This window comes from Neofelis nebulosa, chromosome 13 (assembly GCF_028018385.1).
Source record: "Neofelis nebulosa isolate mNeoNeb1 chromosome 13, mNeoNeb1.pri, whole genome shotgun sequence".
NCBI lineage: Eukaryota > Metazoa > Chordata > Mammalia > Carnivora > Felidae > Neofelis > Neofelis nebulosa.
This window is the reverse complement of record NC_080794.1, coordinates 80632414-80658479: the sequence shown is the minus strand read 5'-3', so window position 1 is coordinate 80658479 and position 26066 is coordinate 80632414. Positions and strand designations below refer to the sequence as shown.

General features: G+C 50.6%; 1 protein-coding gene across 2 annotated transcripts; it reads right to left on the bottom strand.

Moving 5' to 3' along the window:
* Positions 1-2102: 2102 nt before the first annotated feature.
* Positions 2103-25784, bottom strand: BAG3 (BAG cochaperone 3). Of its 2 annotated transcripts, none has more exons than XM_058697946.1 (4): positions 25232-25784; positions 8750-9079; positions 6999-7403; positions 2103-3470 (listed from the first exon to the last, which is right to left on the bottom strand). In XM_058697946.1, the coding sequence occupies exons 1-4, from the start codon at positions 25415-25417 to the stop codon at positions 2655-2657; spliced, it is 1737 nt and encodes a 578-aa protein (XP_058553929.1). In that variant the 5' UTR covers positions 25418-25784; the 3' UTR covers positions 2103-2654. The 2 variants fall into 2 exon arrangements, with proteins under 2 accessions (XP_058553929.1, XP_058553928.1); XM_058697945.1 differs by having other exon boundaries at positions 2103-3473; positions 25232-25782.
* Positions 25785-26066: the final 282 nt, after the last annotated feature.

The following is a 26066-nucleotide window of genomic DNA, read 5'->3' as shown; positions in this document are numbered from 1 at the left end:
TGGACGCCATTACTTGCTATTTCCAAGTCATTTGCTTCATCCAGGCGACAAGAATAATTTCACAGTATTTTGACACAATATATGTAATTTTAAATGCTCTGTCCTAGGAAGAGGCGAGAGGTTATTTTCAAATTTCTGTGGTCCTTAGATAGTCCTGCTCCTCTTGGCCACCACTGCCCACTTGTTGCTACAGAAGACGGCACACTGTAGTGAGACTAACGTGGCCTGTCTGCTGGGACTGGATTCAAATCCTGCCTCTGCTGCTGGCTCTGTGGGCAAGTCACTTCTGGTCTCCTCACCCACCGCGTGAGAATGTTGAGAATAGCCTACGGTTGTTACATGCCAGGAACAGCTTCCACTGCCTCACATGTCTGAATTCAATTTAATCATCCCCCACTCCCCCATTTTACAAGTGAGAAAGCAAGGAAGGAAAAGGCCATGTGACTTGCCCATTGTCCCAGGACTGTTACAAGAAGCTGTAATTGAACCCAAGAGTTCTTTTTTTTTTATGTTTATTCATTTTTGAAACACAGAGAGAGACAGAGCACAAGCAGGAGTGGGGTGGAGAGAGAGGGGGACACAGAATCTGAAGCAGGCTCCAGGCTCTGAGCTGTCAGCACAGAGCCTGACGCAGGGCTCGAACTCACGAACCACGAGATTGTGACCTGAGCCGGAGTCGGCTGCTCAACCAACTGAGCCACCCAGGTGCCCCGAACCCAAGAGTTCTGATTCAAGCCTGTGTTCTGAAAATGATGTTCTCTAAAGGGCACTTGGATGGGTGCATAAGCAGAAACCCCCCGACATCAAACAGATACTTAGTGGGTATCTGTCCCCTGACTCCTACAGAGGCCAAGACAGTTATGTTGGCAAGAACCCTGCAGCCAGCTCTACAGGGCCTGTTGCCTCCATCCAGGACCCAGGGACGACCAACACATGCCAGATAATTCCTGCCCTGATACCCAGGTACCATCTAATTTGGATGATTGAAAATATATTCTAACTACAGTGAAGGTCTACAGGTAAGTTTAGTGGTAAAAATAACATCAGTCCAATTCATAATCACCCAGGGAAACTTAATGTTAAGGTCCACTGAGAACAGATGCCCAAGTACCAAAAAGAAATGGTCCCATTCTTTATCTTTGGTTCTTTTTAAAAACAGCCCAGGAGGCCCGTTTTCCTATTTGCACATTTTCAAGTTTCTAGAATCAATGGTGTGTCATCAGCAGTTTGTACTCCCCAAACTAGTTCACCCAGGAATGATGCTGGCAGGTTCCCATCAGAATGACTTCAACCTTTCTCAGCGAGCTAAGAGTGGCAACGACACCAGCATGTATTTTTGTGCAGTATCGTCAGGCACCAATATTAAACTCAATACGGTCGTGAGGAATTCGGCACGGGGGCTCTAAGTCAGCATGCGACGGGAGTTCCAAGGTCTCAGGACTATCCTTCTCTTCCATTTTTGGTTTATGTGCAAGCAATTAAAACACCAAAATCTAGCCCATTCAGGGGCTGTGGTCCTTCCCAAGCTTTCAAAACACACGGGCATACAAATAGGGATCTTCTACCCAGAGGCTTGAGTAAATCTGATCTTAGCTTCTAGGAACCCAATCTGGGAAGATAAACCCAGGCTGGTTAGATGACTTAGAGATGTGTCAGATAAAGATGACCCCAAGGCTCTCACAGAACACATTCCCCATCCCCCAGTGACCTGGACTCCACAGAACACTTCGGTCAGCCTCCGGCAACACCAGGGACTGATTTTCTCCTGCGCTTTGGAACCAGCCCAGCCCTTCCCTGAGGCCTGAGGGTGGCCCGGGTGAGCAGAGATGCTGCCCGAGTGATCCCTGGGCTGGGCCAATCCTGAGAGGTGTGGCCAGTCCAGTCCCATCACCTGGGTGCACAGCCCGGAGTCTTCCCAGGAAACAGCTGCCATCTGAGGACGCAAAAGTGATGGACCCTCATTCTCACGACGTGGGCCAGGATCCACGTTGTGGATCCCAGAGCCGGCTAGTAAATGTGTCTGTCGCTGACTGTCACTGAAGCCAGGGAGACACAATCTTGATGCTGACACTCCTCAGCACTTCAGAAATCACCAAAAAACATTGTGAGTTTGATTATTACTTTATTTTACTTTTCTTAAATGTTGCATTAAAGTCATCCAGCATACAGATATTCCTGGGCTCCTTGCACATTTTATTCTATCTGAGGTTAGGTATTTTAGCTAGGAGATGAAGATCATCCCAACAAAAGAGCAACAATTCCGAAAAATGGGTTTCGTGTTTGTGTGATGGGAAATCAACAGCCCATCCACCAGCCAAACGCCTCCCTCGGTCCAGAGCTGCGCAAAGACGGAGTACAAGCGTGGCTCACACGTGGTGCCCGCGCACAGATGGGGCCTCGCCACCAAGCAATGGGGTGAAAGTTCTGAAACGAGCAACTGCTGCATTTGTACCGAGTAAGAATACAGAAGAGCGTCATTTTCCTTTTAGCCCTTTAATTAGTGTGTGTGGCCTCCACCCAAGTTACTGCGTACCAAGCGCCTATGAAAAGTAAAAACAAACGGATTCAAAGTCCCTGAAATGCATGCAACTTAAAATTCCCTAAAGCACACCGCCAGCTCCCAGTCCCCGGGTCTGATCTGTGTCCAGTGGAGACTACGGTGCCGCTGCGTTACCAGCTGTGTCTGTCGTGCTGCCGGGGTTTGCCGTCGCTGCTTCTTTGGCTTCTGGCGGCTGCTGGGTTTCAGTTTTGGGATCTTCTCCGTTTCCGGCACTTTTCTTACTCTTGTCTGTGGCCATGGCACCCATCTCCATGATTTCCTGCAGTGGCCGATCGGATTCAAGGGAGCTAGGCTGGAGTTCATAAACCTGGACTTGACCTGGGACATCTATCGCTTTCTGTTCAAGTTTTTCCAGGATGGTCTGAACCTTCCTGACACCATCTCTCCTGGCCTGACGGACATCAGCTCGTCCTTCAGGGTCTACTGAATCCAGGGCCAGTAGCTCTTTGGTCAAATACTCTTCGATCATTAGGTACTTTTTGTCCGTCTTCTTGCCTTCAAAGTTGTCCACGGCCTGCTCCAGCCCTTGTACGTTCTGCAGGATGGCTTCCACTTTCAGCACGCCTGGATGTTTTGGGGGCGCCTCGGCTTCTCCTGACTTGGGAGGCGCAGCCTCTGCAGGGGCAGGGCTGGGGGCTGCCCTCTCTTCTGCAGCCACATTCTTGGGGGACGAGGGGACAGCAGAAGGGGCGGGGCTGGGAGGATGGGGAACCGGAGCAGCGGGAACCTTTACTTCCACCCTCTCAGAGGCGGGGGGGGGCTTCTGGGAAACAGGTTGGGAATCTGCCTCCTTGCGGATCACCTGAATCGGGACGTGTCCAGGAAGGAGATCTGGTCCAACTGGGCCTGGCTTGCTTTCGGGTTTGTTTTCAGGTTGGGGAACAGGTGAAGATTCTCGATGAGTCATGGGCTGCTGAGAGGAGGCAAGGACACAGAGATATTTTTAATAACTGGCTGAGAGTCACAGGCAGTTGTCTGTAGTGAGTACAGACCATAAAGAAAACTGGGGAATGGCTTTAACGTATAAAAGAGATTTTCAAAGTCGACCAAATACTGTCACAAAATAAAAACTACTGATCCTGTAACGTGACCAAACCATTTGTTTCCATTCATCACCCATCACCTTGGACTGTGTGGGTCTGTCACCATTCACTGAATTTTTCTGTAGATGGTATTCTTAGGGCAACGAAAAGAAAACCAATGTAGTATTCAGAATGAAAATATCAAAAAACTCGCTGACTGCTGAGCTAGTTTAGCCCAAAGCAAAGTCCTGGGTGACTCAGAATCTCGGTGGCACAGCCATGGAGGAATAATTGCCACATGTGCCCTTCCTTACACTGTGTGGACAGTTCTGTTCAGGGTGTGACAGTCTCATCTCCCGTTTCAGAAGAGTTGTAATCTTTTTTTTTTTTTTAATGTATATTTATTATTTTGAAAGAGAGACAGAGCATGAGCAGGGGAGAAGCAGAGAGAGAGGAAGACATAGAATCTGAAGCAGGTTCCAGGCTCTGGGGTGTCAGCACAGAGCCCAACGCGGGGCTTGAACTCACGGACTGCGAGATCATGACCTGAGCCGAAGTCGGACACTCAACCGACTGAGCCACCCAGGCTTCCCTAATCTTTTTTTTTTTTTTTTTTTTTTTTTAAACTATGACAGCCTAGCAGTTTCTGCCCAGACTGATCTATTTTTTGAGAATAAGCAAGGTGCCTAAAATAGTTAACTCTGAGGATTTTGCCGCGCACATTTATGCCCAGAGCCAACACTCAGCTGCGCATCTCTGCACGGACTCCTGGCCGCCCATACTTTTTAATGTATTTAGTATTTAGTATTTTAGTATCTCTTATTTCCCAGTTCATGGAATTAGGGTGTCAGTTTTTTTTTTTTTTTTTTTAAGTTTATTTATTTTGAGAGAGAGAGCCAGTGGGGGATGGGGCAGAGAGAGAGAGGGAGAATCTCAAGCAGGCTCTGCACTGTCAGTGCAGAGTCCGACATGGGGTTCAAACCCACGAACCGTGAGATCATGACCTGAGCTGAAATCAAGAGTCGGACACTTAACCGACTGAGCCACCCAGACACCCCTCGGGTACATGAGATTTTTAAAGGGTTTTGGCAAAAAGACTAATTCAAAACAGTATACAACTCTATGTGTATTGAAACATTATTTACAATGGCCAAGATATGGAAGCAGCCCAAGTATCCATTATGAAGAAAATGTGGCATGCATACACAAACACAAACACACACACACACACACACACACACACACACACACTGGACTATTACTCAGCCGGGAAAAGGAATGGAATCTTGCCATTTGTAACAACATGGATGAACTTAGAGGGTATTATGCTAAGTGAAATAAGTCAAATGGAGAAAGGGAAGTATCATACAATTTCACTACTGTGTGGAATCTAAAAAATAAAAGCACAAGCAAAAAGCCAAACGGGCTCTTAAATGCAGAGCACAATCTGATGGTTGTCAGAGGGGAGGTGGATGGGGGGATGGGCAAAATAGGTGAAGGCCATTAAGAGGTATAAACTTCCAGTTATAAGATAAGCTACAGAGATGAAAAGTACAGCGTAGGGAATATTGTGGCAACATGTGGTGACAGCTGGGGAGTGCACTTACTGTGGTGAGCACCTGTAATGTGTGGAAGTGTCGAATCACTGTGCGGTCCACCAGAAACAGTGTAACACTGTGTGTCAGTGACACACGCATAATAAAGAAGCGGGGTGAGGTATTCACCTAGATGCTAGGAAAGCTAAGATACTTGCAGGGGAGGGGTAAAGAGAAGAAGAAACAGAATCCCAAGCAGGCTCCACACTGTCAGCGCAGAGCCCGACACGGGGCTCAAATTCACAAACTGTGAGATCATGACCTGAGCTGAGATCAAGAGTCAGACGCTTACCTGACCGAGCCACCCAGGCGCCCTGAGAAAAATGACTTTAGAAACTCCTAAGAGGGACTGCTCTATGGCTTGTCCTCTTTGAAAATGTCAAGGTCATGAAAGCAAAGGAAGGCCGAAGAACTGTTCCAGATTGAAGCAGACTGAAGAGAAATGATACCTAAATGCAGCGCTCGTGATCCTAGATTAGATCCTGGAGCAGGAGAAACTGCTCTCAAGGAGATTTGAAAGTGGACTGTGTATCAGGTAACAACGTAAGGAGGTTAAGTGTCCCAATTCTGGTAACTGTACTGTGGTTATGAATGAAAAGGTCTTTCTTAGGGCAATATTTGCTGAATTATTCATGGGTAAAGGAGCATGATATCTACAATTAAATCTCTAACAAAGAAACCACGTGGACGATACATACAGAGAGAAGAAATGGCAAAGCAAATACAGCAAGATGTTAACAGTGAATATGGATGAAGGGTAGACTGGGTTTCTTTGTATGATTCTTGTTAACTCCTCTGTAAGGCTGAAATTCTTTCCTATACAAAGAAGCTAAAAAAAGAACCACACGACGGTGCTGTCACCATTTATAGTAAGACACCCCGCATTTGTCTACAAGGGGCTTTCCCTTTAAAAACTGTGGCAGGAAACGAACTCGGCTGCTCAAGGTGGGGTCCCAGGGCTGCTCAAGGCTCTGCTAAGCTCCAAGCTTACTGACACCAGCGACCCCCTCCTCCAGGACGTGCCCACGAGTTGCCCCTGAAGAATGAGCAGGTCTGTGCCTGCAACTTCACCAGACTGGAACGTTTCCCAGCCAGCCAGCCGGCTCATCATCAGTCAGGCAACTCGGTCCTTTGCCATCAGGGAGAGAGGTGGAAGACGTGTCCTTGTCATCAAGCTCCGAGCTGAGCTAAACAGGTAAGATGAGCACTTCCGAAATGCACAGAGTGCTCACAGGCCGAGCTGTAAGGGACTGTGATGAGGTGATATGAGAAAGAGGAGTAGGCTTCATGGAAGAGGCAACACTGGCTTGTCCCCTGCAGGATGGGGAAAACCTGGATCGCAATGGCATCACAGGGGGCTGGTTCAGCCTGAGCAAAGGCACAGAGGCGACAAGAATGGAAAGAGGGGAGAAGGGGTACCCGTGAGGAGGAGACAAGCCATCTGGAGCACTGGAGATGAGGCTGCGGCTAGGATGCGGAAGGGTTATGAAGCGCCTTCACAAAGCGTGGTGGGCACTGAAACACTGAGACAGCGTATGTGGGTGACACTCTACTTGCTGTCCAGCCATTTCACGGTGGCTGAAGTTCTGCCCCAAAGGCAGCCGCACTGAAAAACGAGCAAAAGCTACAGACAGTACTGAGAGTTCCCAGCACTTGCCCTGCACTTCTGCTGGTGATCAGCCATTTCCAGGATCTCCCTTTCCCCCAGTAACACGTGTGTGAACTGGTCACGACCAGTGGAGGAACCAGGGCCCCTGCAAAGAGCTCCTCAGCCCCGGGAGAGGGGCTGCCATAGTCAGTCTGCTGACACCAACTCCATACCTGAGGCCTGTCGACCACGGTGTGTACACGGTGAGGCGAAGGGGAGTGCACCGGTGTGCCGCTTCTGGCCGGGGAGCCCTCCCGGCTGGATGCACCCCGGACGGGAGACCGAAACGGGGACGCTGCCGGCATGGGCCGCGGCTCCCAGTCATCCCCCGGGGCCCTGTGGTACATGGGCTGGTAGGTCTGGTATTCACCCTGCTGAGCTGGGTAGTGGGTCTTCTGGGCTTGGTGGAAGGAAGGCTGGGCTGCCGGCCGGGTGACATTCTGCTCGTGTATCACGGGGATGGGGATGTAGCCCCGGGGGAGCTGGTGGCTGCCCAGGCCGCTCCTGCTGGAGGAGGAGGGCAGGCTGGCCGAGGAGGACGAGGACGAGCAGTCCGAAGCAGCTGGAGACTGAGATCGCTACGAGACACAAAGGGTAGAGGCATGGCTCCATGAGTGACCCTCTACCCAGGTGCTCTAACCTCGTCTCCATCACGTGCCTCCTCGGGGTAACACATTTATTAACAGGACCTTCCACCTGTAAACCTTCCATCGCCAAACTGTGGTGCTAGGACTCAGTGCTCTAGAGTCTGGAGTGTTCCAATTCTTACCAGCTCCATCGCCTTCTGAGCCCCATCTACAGTATGGAGCAGATGCCCCTTCCCTCCCCGAGGTGACTAGAAGATTCGGTAAGACCGTCTGTGGATATGCTTCGGCACCTGGGCTGCACGCGGTGGTGCTCAGCCTGCTGGTTCTGACTGCTGCCGCACCTGTGGTCACTGCAGGTCACGTCTTTCCTTAACCCTTTCTCTGCTCATCTACAGAGAACGAGCTAAGCACCGGAAGCAGCACATCCTACGTGGCCAGCCCCGGGACCACCTAGAAAGTCAGGTGCGTATTTCCTCAGCTGGCTCCAAAGGGTCCTGTCAGCTCAAATTTGGTAAGATTTCTCTGATGCGTCACTTTTGATTTTGACAACAAAAATATTACATATATAGGTACCACTCTGAAAAGGGAAAAGAGTAGGGCTGAGGGAGGCAATGCCAACTCTGGGCACAGACACGGAGCGGAGGATCTGTGCTCAAAAACAGTGCCAGTGGATACAGCCGGATAATCTGCAGACAGGAAACCCAGAACAGCTTACTTACTGCTCAGGAATCTTACTGGTGTCCACCGGCCCTCAAATCCCTGGCTAAGAACTAGATTAAGAACCCTTTCGAGTTTAGTGCACTGAAGCACTGGCCTCAGGCTTAAAAATAAAACCCTATCATCAAGCAGCTGACTTCCGGACTCTTTATTTTCGGTTTCCTTTGAAACCATGGGACACGGTGAGGGCAGGCATGGCACCTCGTTTTCCCATCAACAGAGCTCCAAGCAGTTAATACTCACCCCTAAGTAGGGAACTGAGTGAAAGAACACATTGCTATCCCTGTGGTGCTGATGCAGACAGCCCAGCAGGAGTAAGAAGCACCGGACTAGGAGCCAGAAGGCCAGGCTTCTGGTCCCAGAAACGCCACACTTGTACCTTTATGCATTTGGACCAAGCTGTTTACCCTTATGAAGCCCAATTCCTTAACCCCAAAGATAAGCCGTGACCCCTGCCCACTTGAAACAACACAGCTGTGAAATGCGGGGGGGACACCGTGTGGCCGTAGTGCTGTCTTTGCTGGGTGACCTCTGCTGCTGCAGGCCAGGCCCGGATGCCCTGCACTTTAGCCCCAGGGTCCGGGGCCTGCCCCCAAAACACAACAGCCCGCTCTCCTTACCTCAGGTCTGTGGGAGCCTGGGGGCTGGGCCGCCGCAGCTGCTGCCACCGCCTGTCCACACTGTTTATCTGGCTGGGTGGCTTCCACCACACCCCGCAGAGGTGACTGGGACCTCTGAGGAGCCTCTGTGGCCGCCTCGGTTCGGAATCGCTGTGTGCCGGGCTGGGAACAGACAAAGGAAGGGCGCGGCTGCCGGCTGTCCACACCCTCGTGGTGGACAGGAATGGCAATGTAGCCTGGTCGGAGCTGGGGGTACACAGTGTGGCCTTCCCTCGCGGGCAGCAGCTTGGAGCCCTCCTGGGAAGGGCCGTTGGCAGAAGACGGTGTTTCCTAAAACACAAAAAAGGAGGAACAGAGTGGTTAGGAACTGGGAAGAAAGCACCCCGAAGTGGCAAAAGCGTGGTGCTAAGGGTCCCCATCTCCCAGAGTGATTCTGGGCCCCCCAGCAGCAGCCAAGACGGCTGAACACAGACAGCTCGCAGCACCCCGTTTCTATCACACATCCCGTCCCCTACACGGCTGCTTATGGCCAGCAGTTTAAGAATTAGGGGCCTCAAGAGAAAGCAGTTGGGCCAAGGTATCCGTTGAGCACCAAGAGGTCCCAATTTCCCAAACTGGTCAGACAGGTTCCTTTTATGGGTGACAAGCGGCAGCAGTTACGTAGGAGAACCACTGACTGTCCCCCAAATCAGAGACCCAGATCAGAAGGTGCGAGGATGACTCAAGTCCAACTCACTACACCACAGCCAGCTTCTCCGCTTCCTCAAAGGTCCTAGTGTTTCCTAACACGGACTTGTGCTGGACCCAAACACAGGACACAGTTTGAACACCTCTGCAGAGAAGCGGCTGTGGGACGAGGCTGCCTACTCGGGGACGTTTTCAGAACAAGCTGCAAGAAAGGGAGACGATGAGGAGTGCGGGGGCAGCACAGGGGGAGAACGAAAGCCGACGATTAATTATGCTGGTCTGAGGAGGCCAACAAAGCCTGCTCTGCTCTGGCGAGGAGTGGCCGGGGTCCCTCTCATGTTCTCGCATGAAGCTGTCCCTTCAGCGGCCTGGCTATTTTGGGACCCTTTGAGAAGGCCAAGTTCCAGATGTACCACAGAGGAAGATCTGGTTTCAGACAACAAGGCCGGTCAGTCACTCACGGGGCAATGTCCTTTCTCACCAAACACAGGCTGGGCAACCAGAGTCAGGGACCCCCAGGATTTCCAGTCTGGACCATCTCCTGGAACACGAGAAGGGCCTTTACAGAGAAGGCAGCTACAGAACTGCACCCCTGACGCACATCTGGGTAGGTTGACTATTAAGGAGGAGAGCTCCCCTTCCTTAAGAAGGCCGAGCTGCAGAGGCAAAGACAGAGGGTCCAGGAGTGTGCAGGGTAGAATTCTCACTGCTGCAAAACCAGTCACAAGGAAGGAAAGCTGAGGGCTGATTTGCATTCTGAGTGATAGACCACTGTGATTTTTGCCTTGTGTTTGTGTTCCTGCACAAGAGTCAGTGGCGGTGGACCCTGAAACTTCACTCTTTCAGGCCCATCAACTGCTTCCTTCCTGCTGAGCCCCTGCCCCGGGGAGGGCCTCCTGCACACAAGAAGAGACAAGGGTGTCGCTGTGTCCTTGGGGACGCCAGCAGACAGGCGCTCTCAGATTAGAATACCCACGTGCTCAGGGTGGCGACATTACTTCAGCCTGTTTAGCTCTCAGGTCACCCAAGAGCAGGGAGTGGGTCCAGGCCTCACATTCAAAACCCGATCCCTGCCTGAGACAAGGCACCAAGAGATGCCGTGGAAACCCAGTGCCACTCAGTGCTGACTCATAACGTGCCATCTAAGCATCTTATCCCCTCGCTGGGACACCCCTCCTTCCAGCCTGAAGCCGGGGCCTGGACAAGTCCTGGGCATTTTCTGTGCTGGTTGCCTGGGGGCCTCACTGTTCCCTCCCAGCCATGCACACAAGCCTCAGCTGCCTGCACAATCCTCGAGCAGGGCAGTTAGGAAGCCCTCATCCACCGACCATCTCCCAGTGACCATCTCGCTACTCGGGCGCTGGGTACTATGGGGGTCACCAAACTGGCAAAGCTCCATTCCTGCCGATTAGGGGCTTTCGAGACAGTTTCCGGCACAAACAGGAAGCAAAACTACAGAGAAAGCCTGGGAGGCTCTGGGAAGGGGGTGGGGGAAACGCACGGGCTTCTCTAGCTAGGATGGGGCTGTCTTAGCTAGGATGCCAGTTCGGTCTGACCTCTGTTAGTAACAGTTCTGTGATCTGGGGGAATTCTCTTAGCCTGTGAGCTTTGATGCCCGTACCTAGAAAACGGGGCTAGCGACACCCATCTATCTGGCAGGACTGCTGTGAGGTTTCGGGAGGGCACATCCAAGGGGGATGCCCAGAAGGCAGCAACACATGCAAGTTCCCTCCCCAAACAGGCACGCGGTCATGCTGCACAGACCCCAAAGTGTGAAAGGAATCAAAACTGAAGAGCAAAGTTAACTGATAGAAGATTCAGAGTAGTGACTGCCCCGTAGGAAACGGGAGTAACTGGGAGGGTCTTGAACCTTACCATGAGGATGGAAATGTTCTTTTTCTGCATGCTGGTAAACAGGTATATGCCTATGTACAGATCTATCGAAATACACACTTCCCTGAACCTCCCCCTGCCCTACTACCCATCCCCTGTCACACTCCACCCGCACTATCCGGCTTCAACAGGTGAGGGCCGCCAACCCCACTGCCCCCACAGAGCCGGCTGTTAGCTGTGCCTCCAACTCAGCCCCTTCCAGGGCCTGGAAACCTAAGATAGGCCTGGCCGAGGCTTGGCGCCTCCTGGGGGAAGCCCCTGGATCCAGACGGCACCACAGCCGCCTGCCAAGAGCTGTGCATTTTATGCATCTCGCTGAATATCTTCTGTACAACTAAAAGAGAAAAGGGAAGACAAAGGAAGGAGGGAGGGGAGGAAGAGTATTTCTGCCTGCCCAGAGGAGGTGACAGCAGAGACTACCTCCTGGAGCCAATATTCCTTCCACCTGGGTCTGGGAAGAAGTGCCATGTTTGGTGGGTAAAGGAAAGCTGTGGTCACTGTAGGCAGGATGCGGCGTTCGAGCAGCAGAGGGGAAGGGGACAGCGCATGAAGGTGAGTGCTGAGCTGAAGAAGGTAAGGCTGGAGGCCCAGAGGCCTGACCATCCTGAGAGCTGCTGACGAGAGATGCCTCGGCAAGACGGGAGGAGCCAGAAGGAAAAACCAGGACGCCTCAGGAAATGAGGGAAGAGTCAGGGACGAGAGCAAGGAAGTGTGGGGAAAGCAGAGCTGAGGGCATGGAAATGAAGGGTGACCCAGAAGGGCGAGCAGGAGAATGCGGGGAAAGGCTGGCAAGACAGTAGGAGCGAGGGGAAAGGGGCCGCTACCAAGACTCCCGTTCTGAGCCTGGGGCTGCCTGGCAGGTGTCGGTGCCTGCTGGCTCGAGCAGGAAGGCCGCGACAGGAAGGGTGGCCTCGGGACCCTGAGGTTCTGCACTCTGGGTTCCGTCTGAGTTGGCCCATCTATGCCATTCGGTAACAAACCACATGTCTCTTCATGAGCCTCGCATCTAAAAGACTGCTCCCCCATGGCACCCGGTGGCTCAGCCGGTTAAGGCTCCAACTCTTGATTCCGGCTCAGGTTATGATCCGTGATCTCACGGTTCGTGGGATCAAGCCCCACATCGGGCTCTCTGCTGTCAGTGTAGAGCCTACTTTGGGTCCTCTCTTCCTCTCTCTCTGCCCCTCCTCTGCTCATTCTCCCTCTCAAAAATAAATAAACATTTTAAAAATAAATAAATAAAGGAATGCTCCCCTTCCACTTTGATTGGGGTTTTGTTTAGGAAAACACTAGGTTTAGGTAAGCAGAAAAACCATACCAGCTTTACAGAATAGAAAACTAAACGCTTCTACATGAATGCATAATTTAAACCAAAAATGAGGCTCCCGCCTAGAGTAAGGTCCATACCAGGAATACTGAGCCCAACCCATCTTCTCACATGTCTACTCTATCATTAGAGTCTTGTCAGTAGCAGATGCTTCAGTTTTTACTAACTAAAAAAGCACCACATAAAAGAATTAAATTGCCCTTCCTGTACTTCGATGGTGCTTTTCATCGAGTGTAATAAAAAAAGATAAAACTTAAAAAATTTTTCAAGTTTACTTATTTTGAGAGAGAAAGAAAGCATGAGGCAGAGAGACAGAGGAAGAGAGAGAATCCCAAGCAAGCTCTGCACTGTCAGCGCGGACCCCGATGCAGGGTTTGAACCCACAAACCGTGAGATCATGACCTGAGCCGAAGTTGGATGCTTAACCTGATGAGCCACTCAGGCACCTCAAAATATAAAAATTTAAAATGACAAAAGTAAAAGAAACAAATGTGTAACAGTTATGATTCTCCTAGAATATTAGAACATGCCTCCTTAGTCTCCTAAGAAGTCTTTTCACAGTTCAAGCACGTCCAGAAAAAGCCTACTGGTTATGCCAGCATCCTCGACATAGCACTTGCTACTTGCCCCCCTTCTGACCTCAGTGGGGACCAGGGATCGCCCCTGCCTTGGGGTTAGTCTTCTGGGGAGGGAGGGGCGAGCTGTGATCACGTGACCAGGCAGGCCACTACAGGTCCTGCCCTCAAAGGTCCTGTGTGTGTAGCTTCTTAAGGAGTAAGGACCAATGTAGCTCTGCTCACCATCTAGATCTTGGGCAAAGACATCAGGAATCCCTATATACAAGATCCAATTAGGAACCACACTGCATTCATTTATAAAATGAATTGGTTAATTTTTCTCCCTTGCTTTGCACTGCAGGAAGATCTTGAGGCATATCTCAGGGCACTAAACAACTCCAGGAGATGGCCAGGATAAAAAGCAGGAAAAATTACCCCAGATGAGCCAAAATTTGCCCTATTAAGTACAAGGTATTATTATCAGAGAAGCCTGGGATCAGATTCTGAGCTTGGGTGAGCCCTTGGACTTCCGCAAGTCTTGCTTGCTTAAGAGCACGTCTAAACTTTGCTGGTTTTTAATAACAATGTACGCTAAGGCGGCAGCTAAGAGATGTGGAAAGAGACTGCACTTGGTTCTAATCCTGGATCTGCCCCTAAATATGTTTGTTATGCAAGCAGCCCACATCCCCTCTCTGGACCTTAGTTTTCTCAGCTATTAAAATCGAAGGGGAGACCCAGATGCTCTGTAAAGCAGTGGTTCTCAGACTCTAGGGGGCATCAGGAGCACCCAGAAAATCCACAAAAATGCAGACCCCAAGCCCAACTCCAAGAAGTCTGATTCAGTAGGTATGTGGTGAAGCTAACCAGGACTGCATTGAGAAACACTGATCTAAGTGAAGTTCCTTTCAGCCCTGACATTCTCCATGGCTCTAATTGCAAGGTCCCCTCTACCTCTAAATGTCTACATAAAGCTCAAAAACAATGAGAAGTTGGTGTCACAGAAATCTAAAAATGACCACTCTTAACTGTGTTCACTTAAATCATAACAGGGGCACCTGGGTGGCTCAGTCGGTGAAGCATCTGACTTCAGCTCAGGTCATGATCTCACATGACCTGTGGGTTCGAGCCCTGCATCGGGCTCTGTGCTGACAGCTTAGAGCCTGGAGCCTGCTTCGGATTCTGTGTCTCCCTCTCTCTCTGTCCCTCCCCTGCTCGGACTCTCTCTCTCTCAAGAAATGAATAAACATAAATCATAACAGAAGTCACTGGGATTCAAAGTGCCCTAATGTTTCATGTCCTAAATGAAGAGGAGGCTGCTGACCCTCCAACCCCCAAGAAGGACGTCTTGTGCCTTAAAAGCAGGGCAAGAACAACATTCTTGGGTACCTACAAGGCATATGCCAACCACTGTGCTGGGGCATTGCACTTTCATGGCCTCAGCTGCTTTGGGGACAGCCGGGGAGCAGGGTTTGCCTTGACCCATCCACAGTCAGTTCCCTGTACACTGAGTGGCCTCTGATCCCTGAAAACCCCTAAACTCAACTCCACGGCACAGCCCTCTTCAAAGTATTATCGGTACCTACAAGTTACAGTTCCCATCAGCACGTCTGAATGAAGGGGAAGAGTAACAAAGGCAACTCTTAGGGCTGCCCCACAGCACTTCCGCCTAGACAGGCCTGGAGTCTTAAGTAGGACACAGATCCATTAACTGGGTTTTTAGGCCAGAAGAGCCTTCACAATGGTCAGGGTTTGAATTTTACTAATGACACTTCAAAACTTCTAAAACAAAGAAAAGAAAAGATGGAGGAAAACAGGAATCCTGACCTCCCCATATATGCAGGACCTGGATCAAAACTGAGTAGCTTGGCTCACTTCTAGCAGCCAGGAAACGGAGAAGAAAAACCTCCTTCTAGAGCACATAGCTGAGCTTCAACATTCTTCCAAAACTTTCTGTTTGGTATTTCAGGTCATAGAAATTATCACTGCCAATTTAATATATCCCACAACCAACTCAAAATTCCTCCAGTTCCCACTGGATTGTGATAAAGGGTCTCTCCCTCCGCCTAAACCCCGTTTGGGGCACATAATGGATAGCAGGTAAATTGTGAACAGTAAGCAAAATCCACCTCCACAGAAATCCCCATACAGCACTCCTGGTAAGACAAGAGTCTGTGCTGACCACAAATTCTAGATGCAACTCAGCCACAGGTGACTGCAGGCTTTATCTGATTGCCTGTTATCAAAGCACATATTATTTTATCCTGGGATCGCTGAGCTGGGTGTCCCTATGTGTTCCCACTGGGGAAAACTTTCTATAGGGATGAAACTTAACACCTCTTCTCTTTGTGGCTGTGTCCAAACAAGCAGGAGTGAACCGGCACGAGCCCTGGGCTCCAAGCTGCCACCCTGAACTCTAATCCCACCCTGCTGCTCACCAGCTATGTGCCCTCAGACAGGATTCCTTGCTACCAAGACTCAGTTTCTCAGGCAGTAAAAGTCCCCACATCTCCCAGGGATTTTTGCAAGATAGAAGTAAAATAAGGCACAAGAAAGTCTTTGTAAGCTAAGTGCTCCAAGCCCTACACAATCACGTTCCTTCATTCCACAAATAGTTATTGGTAGATGCAGCTTTTCCGAGAAACAGTTGGTTGGGCCCATAGTTTACAAAGCCTAAAACCTCAGTGGTCTCACCAGTTAGTAATAAACCTGCTAAGAGTTAGGAGCTCCTTTATCTGAGCGTCTTAAGAACACTAATTAGCAAGGGTGCCATTTTCTCTGCTGGGAACTGTATCTGTGTTTTCCAACCTGGAAGCAATCACAGCCCAACACTCTAGGGGCCTGAGCCCTAACCACCACCCCCCTGTGCCCCCACCCCCACCCCCAAAAAGCCCTAGTCAAGTGACTCTGAGGGGGCCTGCCCTGAGGACAAATCCACACCCAACTTACACTGATTGGGGCTCCTTGCACTCCCGCCCAAGACCTAGTGAGAAAAACCAGGCCAGGCTGGGACAGGAGGACCTGGCCGGGAGCAGAATTCATCTGCTGGTATCACACCAACAGTCTCAGTGTGTCCCCCACCAGGGTGGGGGCCAGGCACCATGGGCCACAGCTGGCCAGTTTGGCGTCAGCCTCCAGCCTTCCCGTTTCCCCCACCCCCTGGAGCCCTCCTCAAGGATTCCACGTAGCAGATGTGGCCCAAGGTCACAGGGGCAGTTACCAAGCCAGGAACCCCAGTCACTGAATGCCCAGCTCCTGAAGTTCACAGCTTCAGGGAATGAAAAGCACTAACTAGTTCCTCTTCCAAAAAAAAGGGGGTAGGGAACACCTGCTCTAATCAATCTGCAATCACGAATCACAGATGGAAAAGTACCTGAAATTTCCACAGCAGGAAGCAAACTGTCCGAATTAGATAAAGAGACTCCCTCGTGGTCCATTTCCATGAGTTTCTCGAGGACTTGTCTCATGCTGTGGTGGAACACGGATCGATCACTTGGCTCTACGGTCTGCTAGACACCAACTATGCAAGTGTTCGTTGGTATCAGGGTGCAGGGCTTCACTAGACGTGCACGTTGTACAAAACACAGTCCCCTACCCCAGCCTCCAATTCACCAAAGCAGCTAGGGCAAGGGCCCCTTTAACCAAGGGTAGCTGGTTCAATGATTCCTTGAGGGGAATTCCTGGGGACTCTCCTCCCCGCCCTGAACAGCTGCTCAAAGCATTCCTCCAACAGTCACACTCCCCCCCCAAGAGGGTGGTGGCAATTAGAAAACTGCCCTCTCTCCTTCCACCTGCAGTGCCATTTCCACCCCGTAGAGCTGGGGCCAGAACAGCTGTGCAAATGGAAATGGCCAGATCCTCTTTAACGTGGCTCAGTTTCCCCACAACACTTGACCGGGCACCTAGTTCCTGCCTGGCAACTGTCTTGGGGCCTGTGCAGAGATGCAGAGGGAGACACTCCCCTTAAGGAGTCGAGATTCAGAGTTAAGACGCCACCCCATGCAGCAGAGTGCAGGAAACACAATTCCTCCTGGCCTGTCTCGGCTGAGGAATCAGGGATGAATCAGGGGTGAAGCTGGTTGGGGCTGTGGTTTGTAGGTTTGGGTGAGGCCCCAGAAGGCCCTGCGGCCTTCATTTGACTCCCCTGACGTGTACCTGAGTTATGAGGGGCACGGGAACCCTGGGGAGGGTACTGAGGGCATCCAGACACTGGTCGAAAGAGAGTCGGCTGAGGTGGTACAAGGGGGATAAGAGGCCTTTGCTTCTGAGAAACAAGACTAGAGCCCCACCTGGGAGCCAACAGACCCATGTCTGGCCACATCTGTCTGCCATGTGGTGAGTCCTCTCCCACTTCTTAGTGGAGGCTGTGACTATTTCCGCAGGTTATACACACGTGTCCAGTCAGGCCCTGACTCCTCACTCTCCATGCACTATCCCCCTAATCGTCACAATCCTGCTGGACAGGGAATGTTGTGTTCCCAGTTTACAGAAGGGCAGACTGAGGCTCGGGGAGAGTGAGTGATCTGAGATCACTAGAACCCAGGTGTGTCTGACATCAAGGCCAGAGATGTATTAACCCTTTCACTATTCCTGCCACACCGTGCACTCTGATAATAACTGTGGCTGTTTTCAAACCCTTCATCTTCCCAGGGTAAAACGCAGTAGGGGAGAAAGCATTTCGTTTTGCCCAGTCGAGCCGGGCTGGGGCTCAAGACCTGGAACATTCAGTTCAAGTGTGCTCTGGGCCAGGGAGCCAGTGCTTGGTGCTGAGTCACTGCCTGGCTGAGGCACGGCAGGCGAGAGGGAGGGCGCCCCGCTCCGTTCTGAGTCACCACGGCCGGCCCTGCGCATCCAGCACGGGGCCTCAGGAGGGAGAAAACCCAGCTCCATCTGGGCAGGAGAGCTGGTCCCACTCTGACACTCAGGGTCCGTGGGACTAATCAAAAAGTGATGCAGCTGCCTTGTCTTCTGCACACACATATTCTTCCCTAGCCTCCCGATGTTTGGATTAAAAAAAAAAAAAAAAGGTTTTTTTAAAATGTTCATTATTTTGAGAGAGAAAGAGAGTGAGAATGTGTGCGGGAGGGGCTGAGTAAGGAGACAGAGAATCCGAAGCAGACTGTACACTGTCAGCGCAGAGCCCGACATGGGGCTCAAACCCACCAACCGTGAGATCGTGACCTGAGCCAAAGTCAGACGCTCAACTGACTGAGACACCCAGGCACCCCCGGAGTTTTTAAATTATTTTTTCACCCATTCAGTGTCCAAGAAGAATCTTTAAGATAACTGACAAAAAATCAGAGCACCTGGGCAGCTCAGTTGGTTAAGCGTGCAACTTCAGCTCAGATATCATGGTCTTGACATTTGTGAGTTCAAGCCCCAAGTCGGGCTCTGTGCTGATGGCTCAGAGCCTGGAGCCTGCTTCAAATTCTGTGTCTCCCTCTCTCTCTCTACCCCTCCCCTGCTCGCACGCTGTCTCTCTCTCAAAAATAAATATTTAACAATAAAATAAAAAATTAAATTAAATTAAATAACCAAAAGTCTACAATTCTACCCTAAGGAACACTGAGGAAGTTATTTCAAGATAGGAAATGGTTGTTCTCCAACAGGATGCGAAGGAATTTTCAGTGGCAAGTCTCACCTTAGTCACTGGGGACACAGCTCTGTGCTAGGAGTTCTTGGGCAGCCACACTGTTTACAGGCTCTTGACGTAGGCAGTGAGCAATCTGAAATTCTGGGCTTTTCTGAATTGACAGTGAATAAGAAGCTTCACTGTGCAGTATCTGGTCTTACTGCCAGCCACGAGGAGAAAAAAAAAGAGAGAGAGAGAGATTCCTTTGACAGTGCTGAGGCTGCTCTCTGTGCAGCTGGGCATCAGCAGTGTCTGGCTGCTGTGAGCTCCCAGCCTCTCCAGCAGGTCTGTTCCAAGATGCTGTGTTGCTGGTAGGGACAAAAAAGAGCTTCTCCAGACTCATAAGGATGAAGTCAGGGAATCAATACTTAAGTCCTTTGTGGAGAAAAGGCCATTTAGAATACAGTAAAAAGGAACTGGCTCCTGGGGGACATTTGGGAGCCCAGGACAACACTGCAGTACTTTGGAAGGAACAGATAGAGCTTTCACAACTTACATTCACTCTGGGCTTAAGACTGTACTTCAGTAAGGGTGGCTTTTCTTTTACCAGCCTGTCCACTCCGGAACCCAGCCTGTGTTTTACCCTTCCCCGCACAGAATCACTTACTGAGACTGTAGATCCTGCCAGGTACTGAGAAACAGAAAGATGACAGACACAGCCTGCCCCTGGAACTCTCGGCCCACAGGGACATGACCCTAAGGCAAAGCAGAAAAGTGCCGCCTTTTGGAAGAAAGATTTGAATCAAAGTGACATGGAGTCCAGGGCAGGGAGAGCCTGCTTCCAACTGGAGACATCTACACGTAAGAAACGCTGCCCAGAGAAAGCTACGGAAAGAGACAGAACTGTCCTCCATATGGCACTGAACACTGTGACTTTCAGAGAGCAGGCACTCTGTCAATTTCGGACGGAACGAATGAATGAAGAACTTGGGCCCATCTCCTAAGTCAGATCCAGACTCAAGACACAAGTGGTTTCTAATCAACGGGGGCTGTGCCTGGTGAGCTCTGAGTATAAAGGAGTTCTGAGAAGCAGCCAGGCTCAGAGGGGGCAAGGTGAGGGTAAACCTCTGGCCACAACAGTCTTTCCACTTTATCACAGCTGACAGGCCTCAGAAGCACCTAGTAGTTTCTATCTTAGAGACCTGTTTTGAGGATTTAAAGAAATAAGGTTTGTAATGCCCCTAACCAGTGTTTGACATGTTAATATAAACGCGTGTGTGCATATACACATACTTATACAAACATGTTGGCAGACGAAAAAATATTAGATTCATTCTATCCTAAAGAAATTCTCCCTAATGAAGCTGTCACAAGCTGCCTGGCTTCTAAGGCCCCCAAAGAAATCTACACAGAAATAAGTGATGACTTAGTAACATCACATATCTCACGCAGTCACACAATGCCAAGCAAGCAGTGGGAATCAATGTCCACATTTGCAAAGGATGGGATTTAGTGCTTAGCTTCAAAAGTCAAGCCATGACTCTGAGATCAGAGGCACAAGAGGAGACCCAGTGAAGACTTGAGGAGCCAGAAATGGGGAGCAGGGAAGGGCTCAAGAATTCCATAATCAGAAAAAAAAAAAAAAAAAAAAAAAAAAGAATTCCATAATCAGGTCGCTAGAGGTTTCTTCAGCGTTCATCAGCATTAATGGGTCCTCAGAGGTTCCTAATAAGCAAGGCCTTTGTCTTTTGCTCCCAGTTTTCCTACGTAAGGTGTTTTAAATATTTAAGAGCAGCATTAAGACAGCAAAAATGCAAAGGAGGAAGAGTAGGTTTGGGTTATGCGCGGTTTCCTACCTTTGATGATAAGCATCAGACCGTTTATAAATGCCAATAGGAAGTAATAGATATGTAGAGTGCCTTATTTAAGGCAACTGTGTGTCATTCCAGAAATGGGGACAGGAGGACAGTGCTAATCAAGTCTCACCGGTGGTATGGAGCTTTCTGACTCACAACCGGCCCCAACAGCATCAAAGAGCTAAGCCTTCCTCGGCCCTGGCTAATGTCAAATGCCGCCACAGTTCCTGTGTACCGGCTTTCCCCTCGTAAAGGGCAAAGCTACGCTGCAAAACGGGGGACGAATTATGTTCAGTTCTTGCCAAACACAGCCTGTTCTCTGGAGGGTAAAATGGAGGTCCTGGATGAGCTGGGCATTAAGGCATGTGGCCCACGTTCTTCATCCTCCCCCCCAACAAATCCCTGCTCATCAGTCGCAAAGGAATTTGCTCCTCCATCACTGCAACTTGCTGGAAATACAAAGGGGAGAAGGACCACTCGTTTCCTGATTGTGCTCTGATTCTGCTAAGAGGCCCACGAGCTTCTAATCGATCTGCAAAGAGCAAAATGATCTCATCTGTAAGAAAATTCAGGAGGCTCTGCTAAACAGGAAGCAGAATAAGTGGGTCTCTCCACTTCAGTCGTAACTACAAACATTTCCAATTTCCTCTGAGAGGACGTTTCTACATGTCTCTTCCAGGGCCTGAATGTAATCTGTCCGATTATTCTGGTGAGCTTCTGCTGGGAGGGCCAAACAGGAAGGAAATGCTCTGGCTCACATCTTTCTGGGGTACCGGAGGGTCTTGGGACTGCCCTGGATCTGACTCAGGGCACTGCCATCCCCATGTTCATACTCAGGCAAGTCGGCACCAGGGAGTGTCACCAAGAAGGAAAATGGGGCCTCAGGCACAGGCTATGCAAGTTAGATGTTAGACAGGCACAGCTTGAGGGATTCCAGGGCTCATACGCAGGAAAGGGTACAGTAAATCACAGCTCCCCTCCCCCTACAAAATGGGATCACCATCCACCAGGGGCTCCCAAATGCCAGTGTGGCAAAATCAAAAGGATCAGGGAAACCTTTCAGACATACAGATTTCTGGGCAATGTGGACTAAACATGGGGGGCGGGGGGCAGGGGACAGATAGAGGGATGAGGCCGCTGGTAATCTGTGCTCTTAAAAGGCTTCCCAGGAGACTGCCGGCCTCGGGATTCTGTGCCGGTGACCTCTAAGGTCTACAGAGCTAGAAAGCCCTGCTCACTGAGGGAGAAGGGTCTCCCCCCTTGTCCCAGGAAGGTCTGTGACAGAGCAGCACAGCACAGTACTCCAAAGCATCTGGTCTCTGTTTAATCAGGGGAGAGCAGGCAAGGGGCGGCTGTGCACCTTCAGACTCCAGAGTGAGCACCAACCTCTCTGCCAGGGAAGGGGCCTGGACCAGAATGAACGTGCCAGAAGATCAGTGGCAAGCCCGTGAGTGCAGAAAATTGACATCCAGGAAGACTGCAGGTGGGGAGGTCCGGGTGCATAGAGTGGAGTCAGGTAAAGCCCAATGTCTTAGCCTGTAGCTGCCCTGCCTCTTCAATGAAGGGCAAGACGCTTGCTCTCACTTGCCTCCTCTGTAAAACTAGGGACAAACAGTCACTCTCACTACTTCAGAGCAATGTGGGAGGATCAACTCTAAAATAACAGAGTACAAGACTCAATGAAACAGAGTTGTAGTCACTTCCTTTCCATGAAAGCCACTCCTCTCCCAGCAAGGTTAGACCGTAAACACCCAGAAGCTGCCGTCCCCAAAAAAGGGCTTCCTCTTTATCGACTGATGGCATCTCCTCCTGAAAATAAGGATGCTTGAAAGGTCCTCTTAGCTCATCTCCCCCCAAAACGCCCTTCGTTGTACACCAGGACCCTTTTTACTACAAAGTAAGAAGCCAATTTCTAATATGAAACAGTACTGAAGATTTTCCGTTGTATTTAGTCTGGAGAAAAAGTGTCATTCGTGTAAGAGAATCTGAATTAATCACCCAGATGTTCTGTGTATTATCAAAGCACAGGTATGAGAACAATGAAGGTCAAGGAGCTAAGAAACTGAATGTCAGTTTTCTCAAGTTTTGTGCCATGCGGACAAATCTCGAGTAGTTAATTTGGTAAAGAGAACTCATTTCTTGAGTTATCATATCCAGTCATCACCATCCAAGTAATCACAGCACAGAGGTCAGCCACCCAGTACGTGGTGGCCTAGAGGACACAAAGACAATGAAGTAGTCCAGCCTGCACGCTTCAGTTTCATAAAAATTCAAGACACTTCTACCTTCTTCTGAACAGATACCCTGCCTCTTATCAGGACTTTCTGGTGTAGTTCTCTTTGCTATTGGTACTGAGTGACCTTTGGAGACACACTTTAATTGTCTGGGTTTCTTTGTCAGTAAAACAAAGAGATTGAGCTAAGAGATCTTCATGGGCCTTTTGACTTTAAAATTCTGACTTAATTTTCAAATCCCCTTTTCCAGGGTCAGACTTCTGATTTAGTAGCCGTATTTGTTAAGAATGATAGGGGCGCCTGGGTGGCTCAGTCGGTGAAGTGTCTGACTCTTGGTTTCGGCTCAGGTCATGATCTCGTGGTTTCATGGGTTCGCTTGGGATTCTCTGTCTTCCTCTCTCTCTCTGAGAGTCTCAGAGACTCTGTCTCTGTCTCTCTTATTTATTTATAAATAAGTAAACTTAAGAAAAAAAAAAAAAAGAATTCTAGTAATTCCGGGGTGCCTAGCAGGTTCAGTCGGTAGAGCATGTGACTCTTGATCTCAAGGTTGTGTGTTTGAACCCTATGTTGGGTATAGGTTACTTAAAAATAAAATCTTTAAAAAAAAAAGAAAGAAAGAAAGTTACTTAACCTGTTTTTTCCCCTTCAAAAAGAGTTTATGAAACCACAGCCTAACCAACTCACCGGATGGGTACACAAAGATCTCAACTTGCTGGGTGAGTCTCATGCTAAAAACAAAGTGTTGGCATTCTGGGTTTACACTGCACTTAACAGTGGCTATGTTCAAACTTGACCTTCACTTACAACAAAGGGTATGGCAGATTCTGACAGTCGCCGTCTCTATAGGAAGGAGGCCTCAAACTGATAGTTTTACACCACACCAAAGATCGACATCCATGTAGACTGCAGTAACAGGGCTGGTTTGAAATGTGCTTTAGTTTCACCCAATAATGGGCTGAGCAGGCATACAAAAAAATATATATATGATTATACCCATCCCAGCTAATTACATACTCTTGTACTAATTTTCCAGATATAAATATACAATTCAACTCTTATAAATGGAAGTTGCTGAATGTCCCTACGTCTCACTGTTGGGCACCAGATTTTTATCAATGTTTGTCATTTAGAAATGAAAGTGGATGATACAAATATTTCTTCTAAAATAATTATAAAGCATTTTTAATTTTGTGAATTTTTAAATCTTCAAAACAACTGACCAGCTCTTTATGGCTTTTTAAAATTTTGCCCAGACAGTATATCATTACCCTTTCTTTAAGTGTATTTCTTTTTGCCAAGACTTTTATTTTGAAAAAGCACAAATTTGTGGAAAATTGGAAGAGTAACACACTTAGTTGTAATTTTTTAAGTTAACAGATTGGTCCCAATTTTCTATTTCCAAATTTTCATGCTCCTAAGGACTAAAGAGTTTTTATATTTCTGCATATATGTAAATAAGGCATGCTGCATTCACGAAAGTATTTCTGTATTTGTTGTGTATCTACTGGAAACAAATCCTAAGTATTTTAATACCATAACAAGGAAGGGAATGTATGCCATTAAAAAAAAACAAAAACAAAAACCATTCTCTTTCACGCCAGCGTGAGGCAATGTCCTAAGGCAATGGTCAACCATGGGACAGTCTCACATCTTTAGTTCTGAAATTGCCTGGCAGAAGAACGCCTTGTTTTTCAACAAATCATACTAAAATATATTATTGAAAATCGTTTCAAAGAAGAAAACAATTTTAATTTCAGATATAAAAACGGGGGAGTATATTTACATCAGTTCCCTGAGTCACTCTGTGCCTGAGCCAGTTAAGATGCCCCTCGAGCAAGTTGAGGAATTTTAGGAGACAAAACACCTGCGAGACCACCCCCAAGCTGGCGAGTGGGCCCCCTCGCCGGCGTCCGCCGCAGCGCGGACCGCAGGGAAACCGGGACCTCCGCCCCAGCGGGCGGCGGCAGAGGCGGCGGCGGGGCCTGGCCCGGGCCTCCAGAGGTGACCAGGCCGGCCGCCCCTCCGGAGCCCGGGCCCGCTCCAGCCACCCGGTCCTCGGTCCCTCGGATCCGGCCGGTGGACGGCACCTGGCGCTACAGCGCGGGTCGCACTTCCCGGGAACCAAACGCGGCGGAGGGGGGAAACATTTCCTCCCCTCCGGGGCCTCCCTCTCGCCCCGACGCCGGCCAAGGGCGGGCCGGAGCGGGGGCTCGTCGGGGCACAGCAGGCCGAGCCCGGGCGCGGGCGTCCACCCCCACCCCCAGGTGCGCTCCGGGACCCCGCAACCCGGCCGGGTGCAGCGGTCCCCGCCGCTCGCCGTCGAGGGGGGGCGCCGGCCGGGGCGCCGAGCGGGCCGGCTCACCTTGGGGCCCTCGGGGGGCACGCGCGGGTCGTTCCACGTCGTGGTGCGGCTGTTGTGGTCCACGAAGAAGGGCCAGCCGGTCTGTGGGTCGATCTTGATTTCCCAGCCGGGGGGCAGGGGGTCGCGGTCGCCGGCGCCGCTGCCGGACGCCATCTGCACCATGGGCGAGTGGGTGGCAGCGCTCATGTTGGGTTGGGGTCGGCCCGAAGGGGCGGCCGCCGGGGTGCCGGGTCGCGGGGGGTGCCTGGTCGTGGGGTGCCGGGCCTCCAGGCGCGGAGTCGCTCGCTGACTGCGGCCGGCTCGAGAGCGGTGCGCGCCGCCGACGTGTCCGGGAAGCCGGCGCCGGGCACCTTTATGAATTAAAGGAGGGGGTGACGTGGCCCGAGAGGGGTGGAAGTGTCTGGAAATAGCCTCCTCGCTGCCAACGGGGAAGGAGATAAAGGGAGGTAGCAACTGGCCGGCTAGAAACTTCTGGTCCCATCCAGAGAAGTTGGCGGCGAGCGGGTTGGATGCGGAGCTCCGCCCTGAGTCATCGGCTATAATCGGGGCGGGGCGGGGCGTGGGCGGGGCCTCTGCCGACCGCCCCTCCCCCACTCCTTCCTCCTCCTCCTCCCCTTCCTCTCCCTCCTCCGTCCCCTCCTCCTCCCCCTCCACCCTGGCCCTGCCGCCCGCGCGGGTGTCCCCGGGCAGAGACTGGCCGGCGGGGCAGGCAGCCTCAGGGGCGTCGTCGGTGTGCGCTGGGCTGGTTTCGGTTTTCAGACTCTCTCTCTCAGCCTGGAGCCGAGTGGGTGTTCCCTGGACTGGGACTCGCCTTGCTGGGTGCCTGCTGCCGCTC

Bases quoted from the DNA above. Each gene is read 5' to 3' on its own strand.
- BAG3 (XM_058697945.1), bottom strand. From the start codon at position 25,417: ATGAGCGCTGCCACCCACTCGCCCATGGTGCAGATGGCGTCCGGCAGC. The intron at 9,080-25,231 runs GTGAGCCGGCCC...TTTGTGTTTTAG, and splicing joins TGCCCCCCGAGGGCCCCAAG to GAAACACCGTCTTCTGCCAA. The intron at 7,404-8,749 runs GTAAGGAGAGCG...TGTGTCTCGTAG, and splicing joins CAGGCTCCCACAGACCTGAG to CGATCTCAGTCTCCAGCTGC.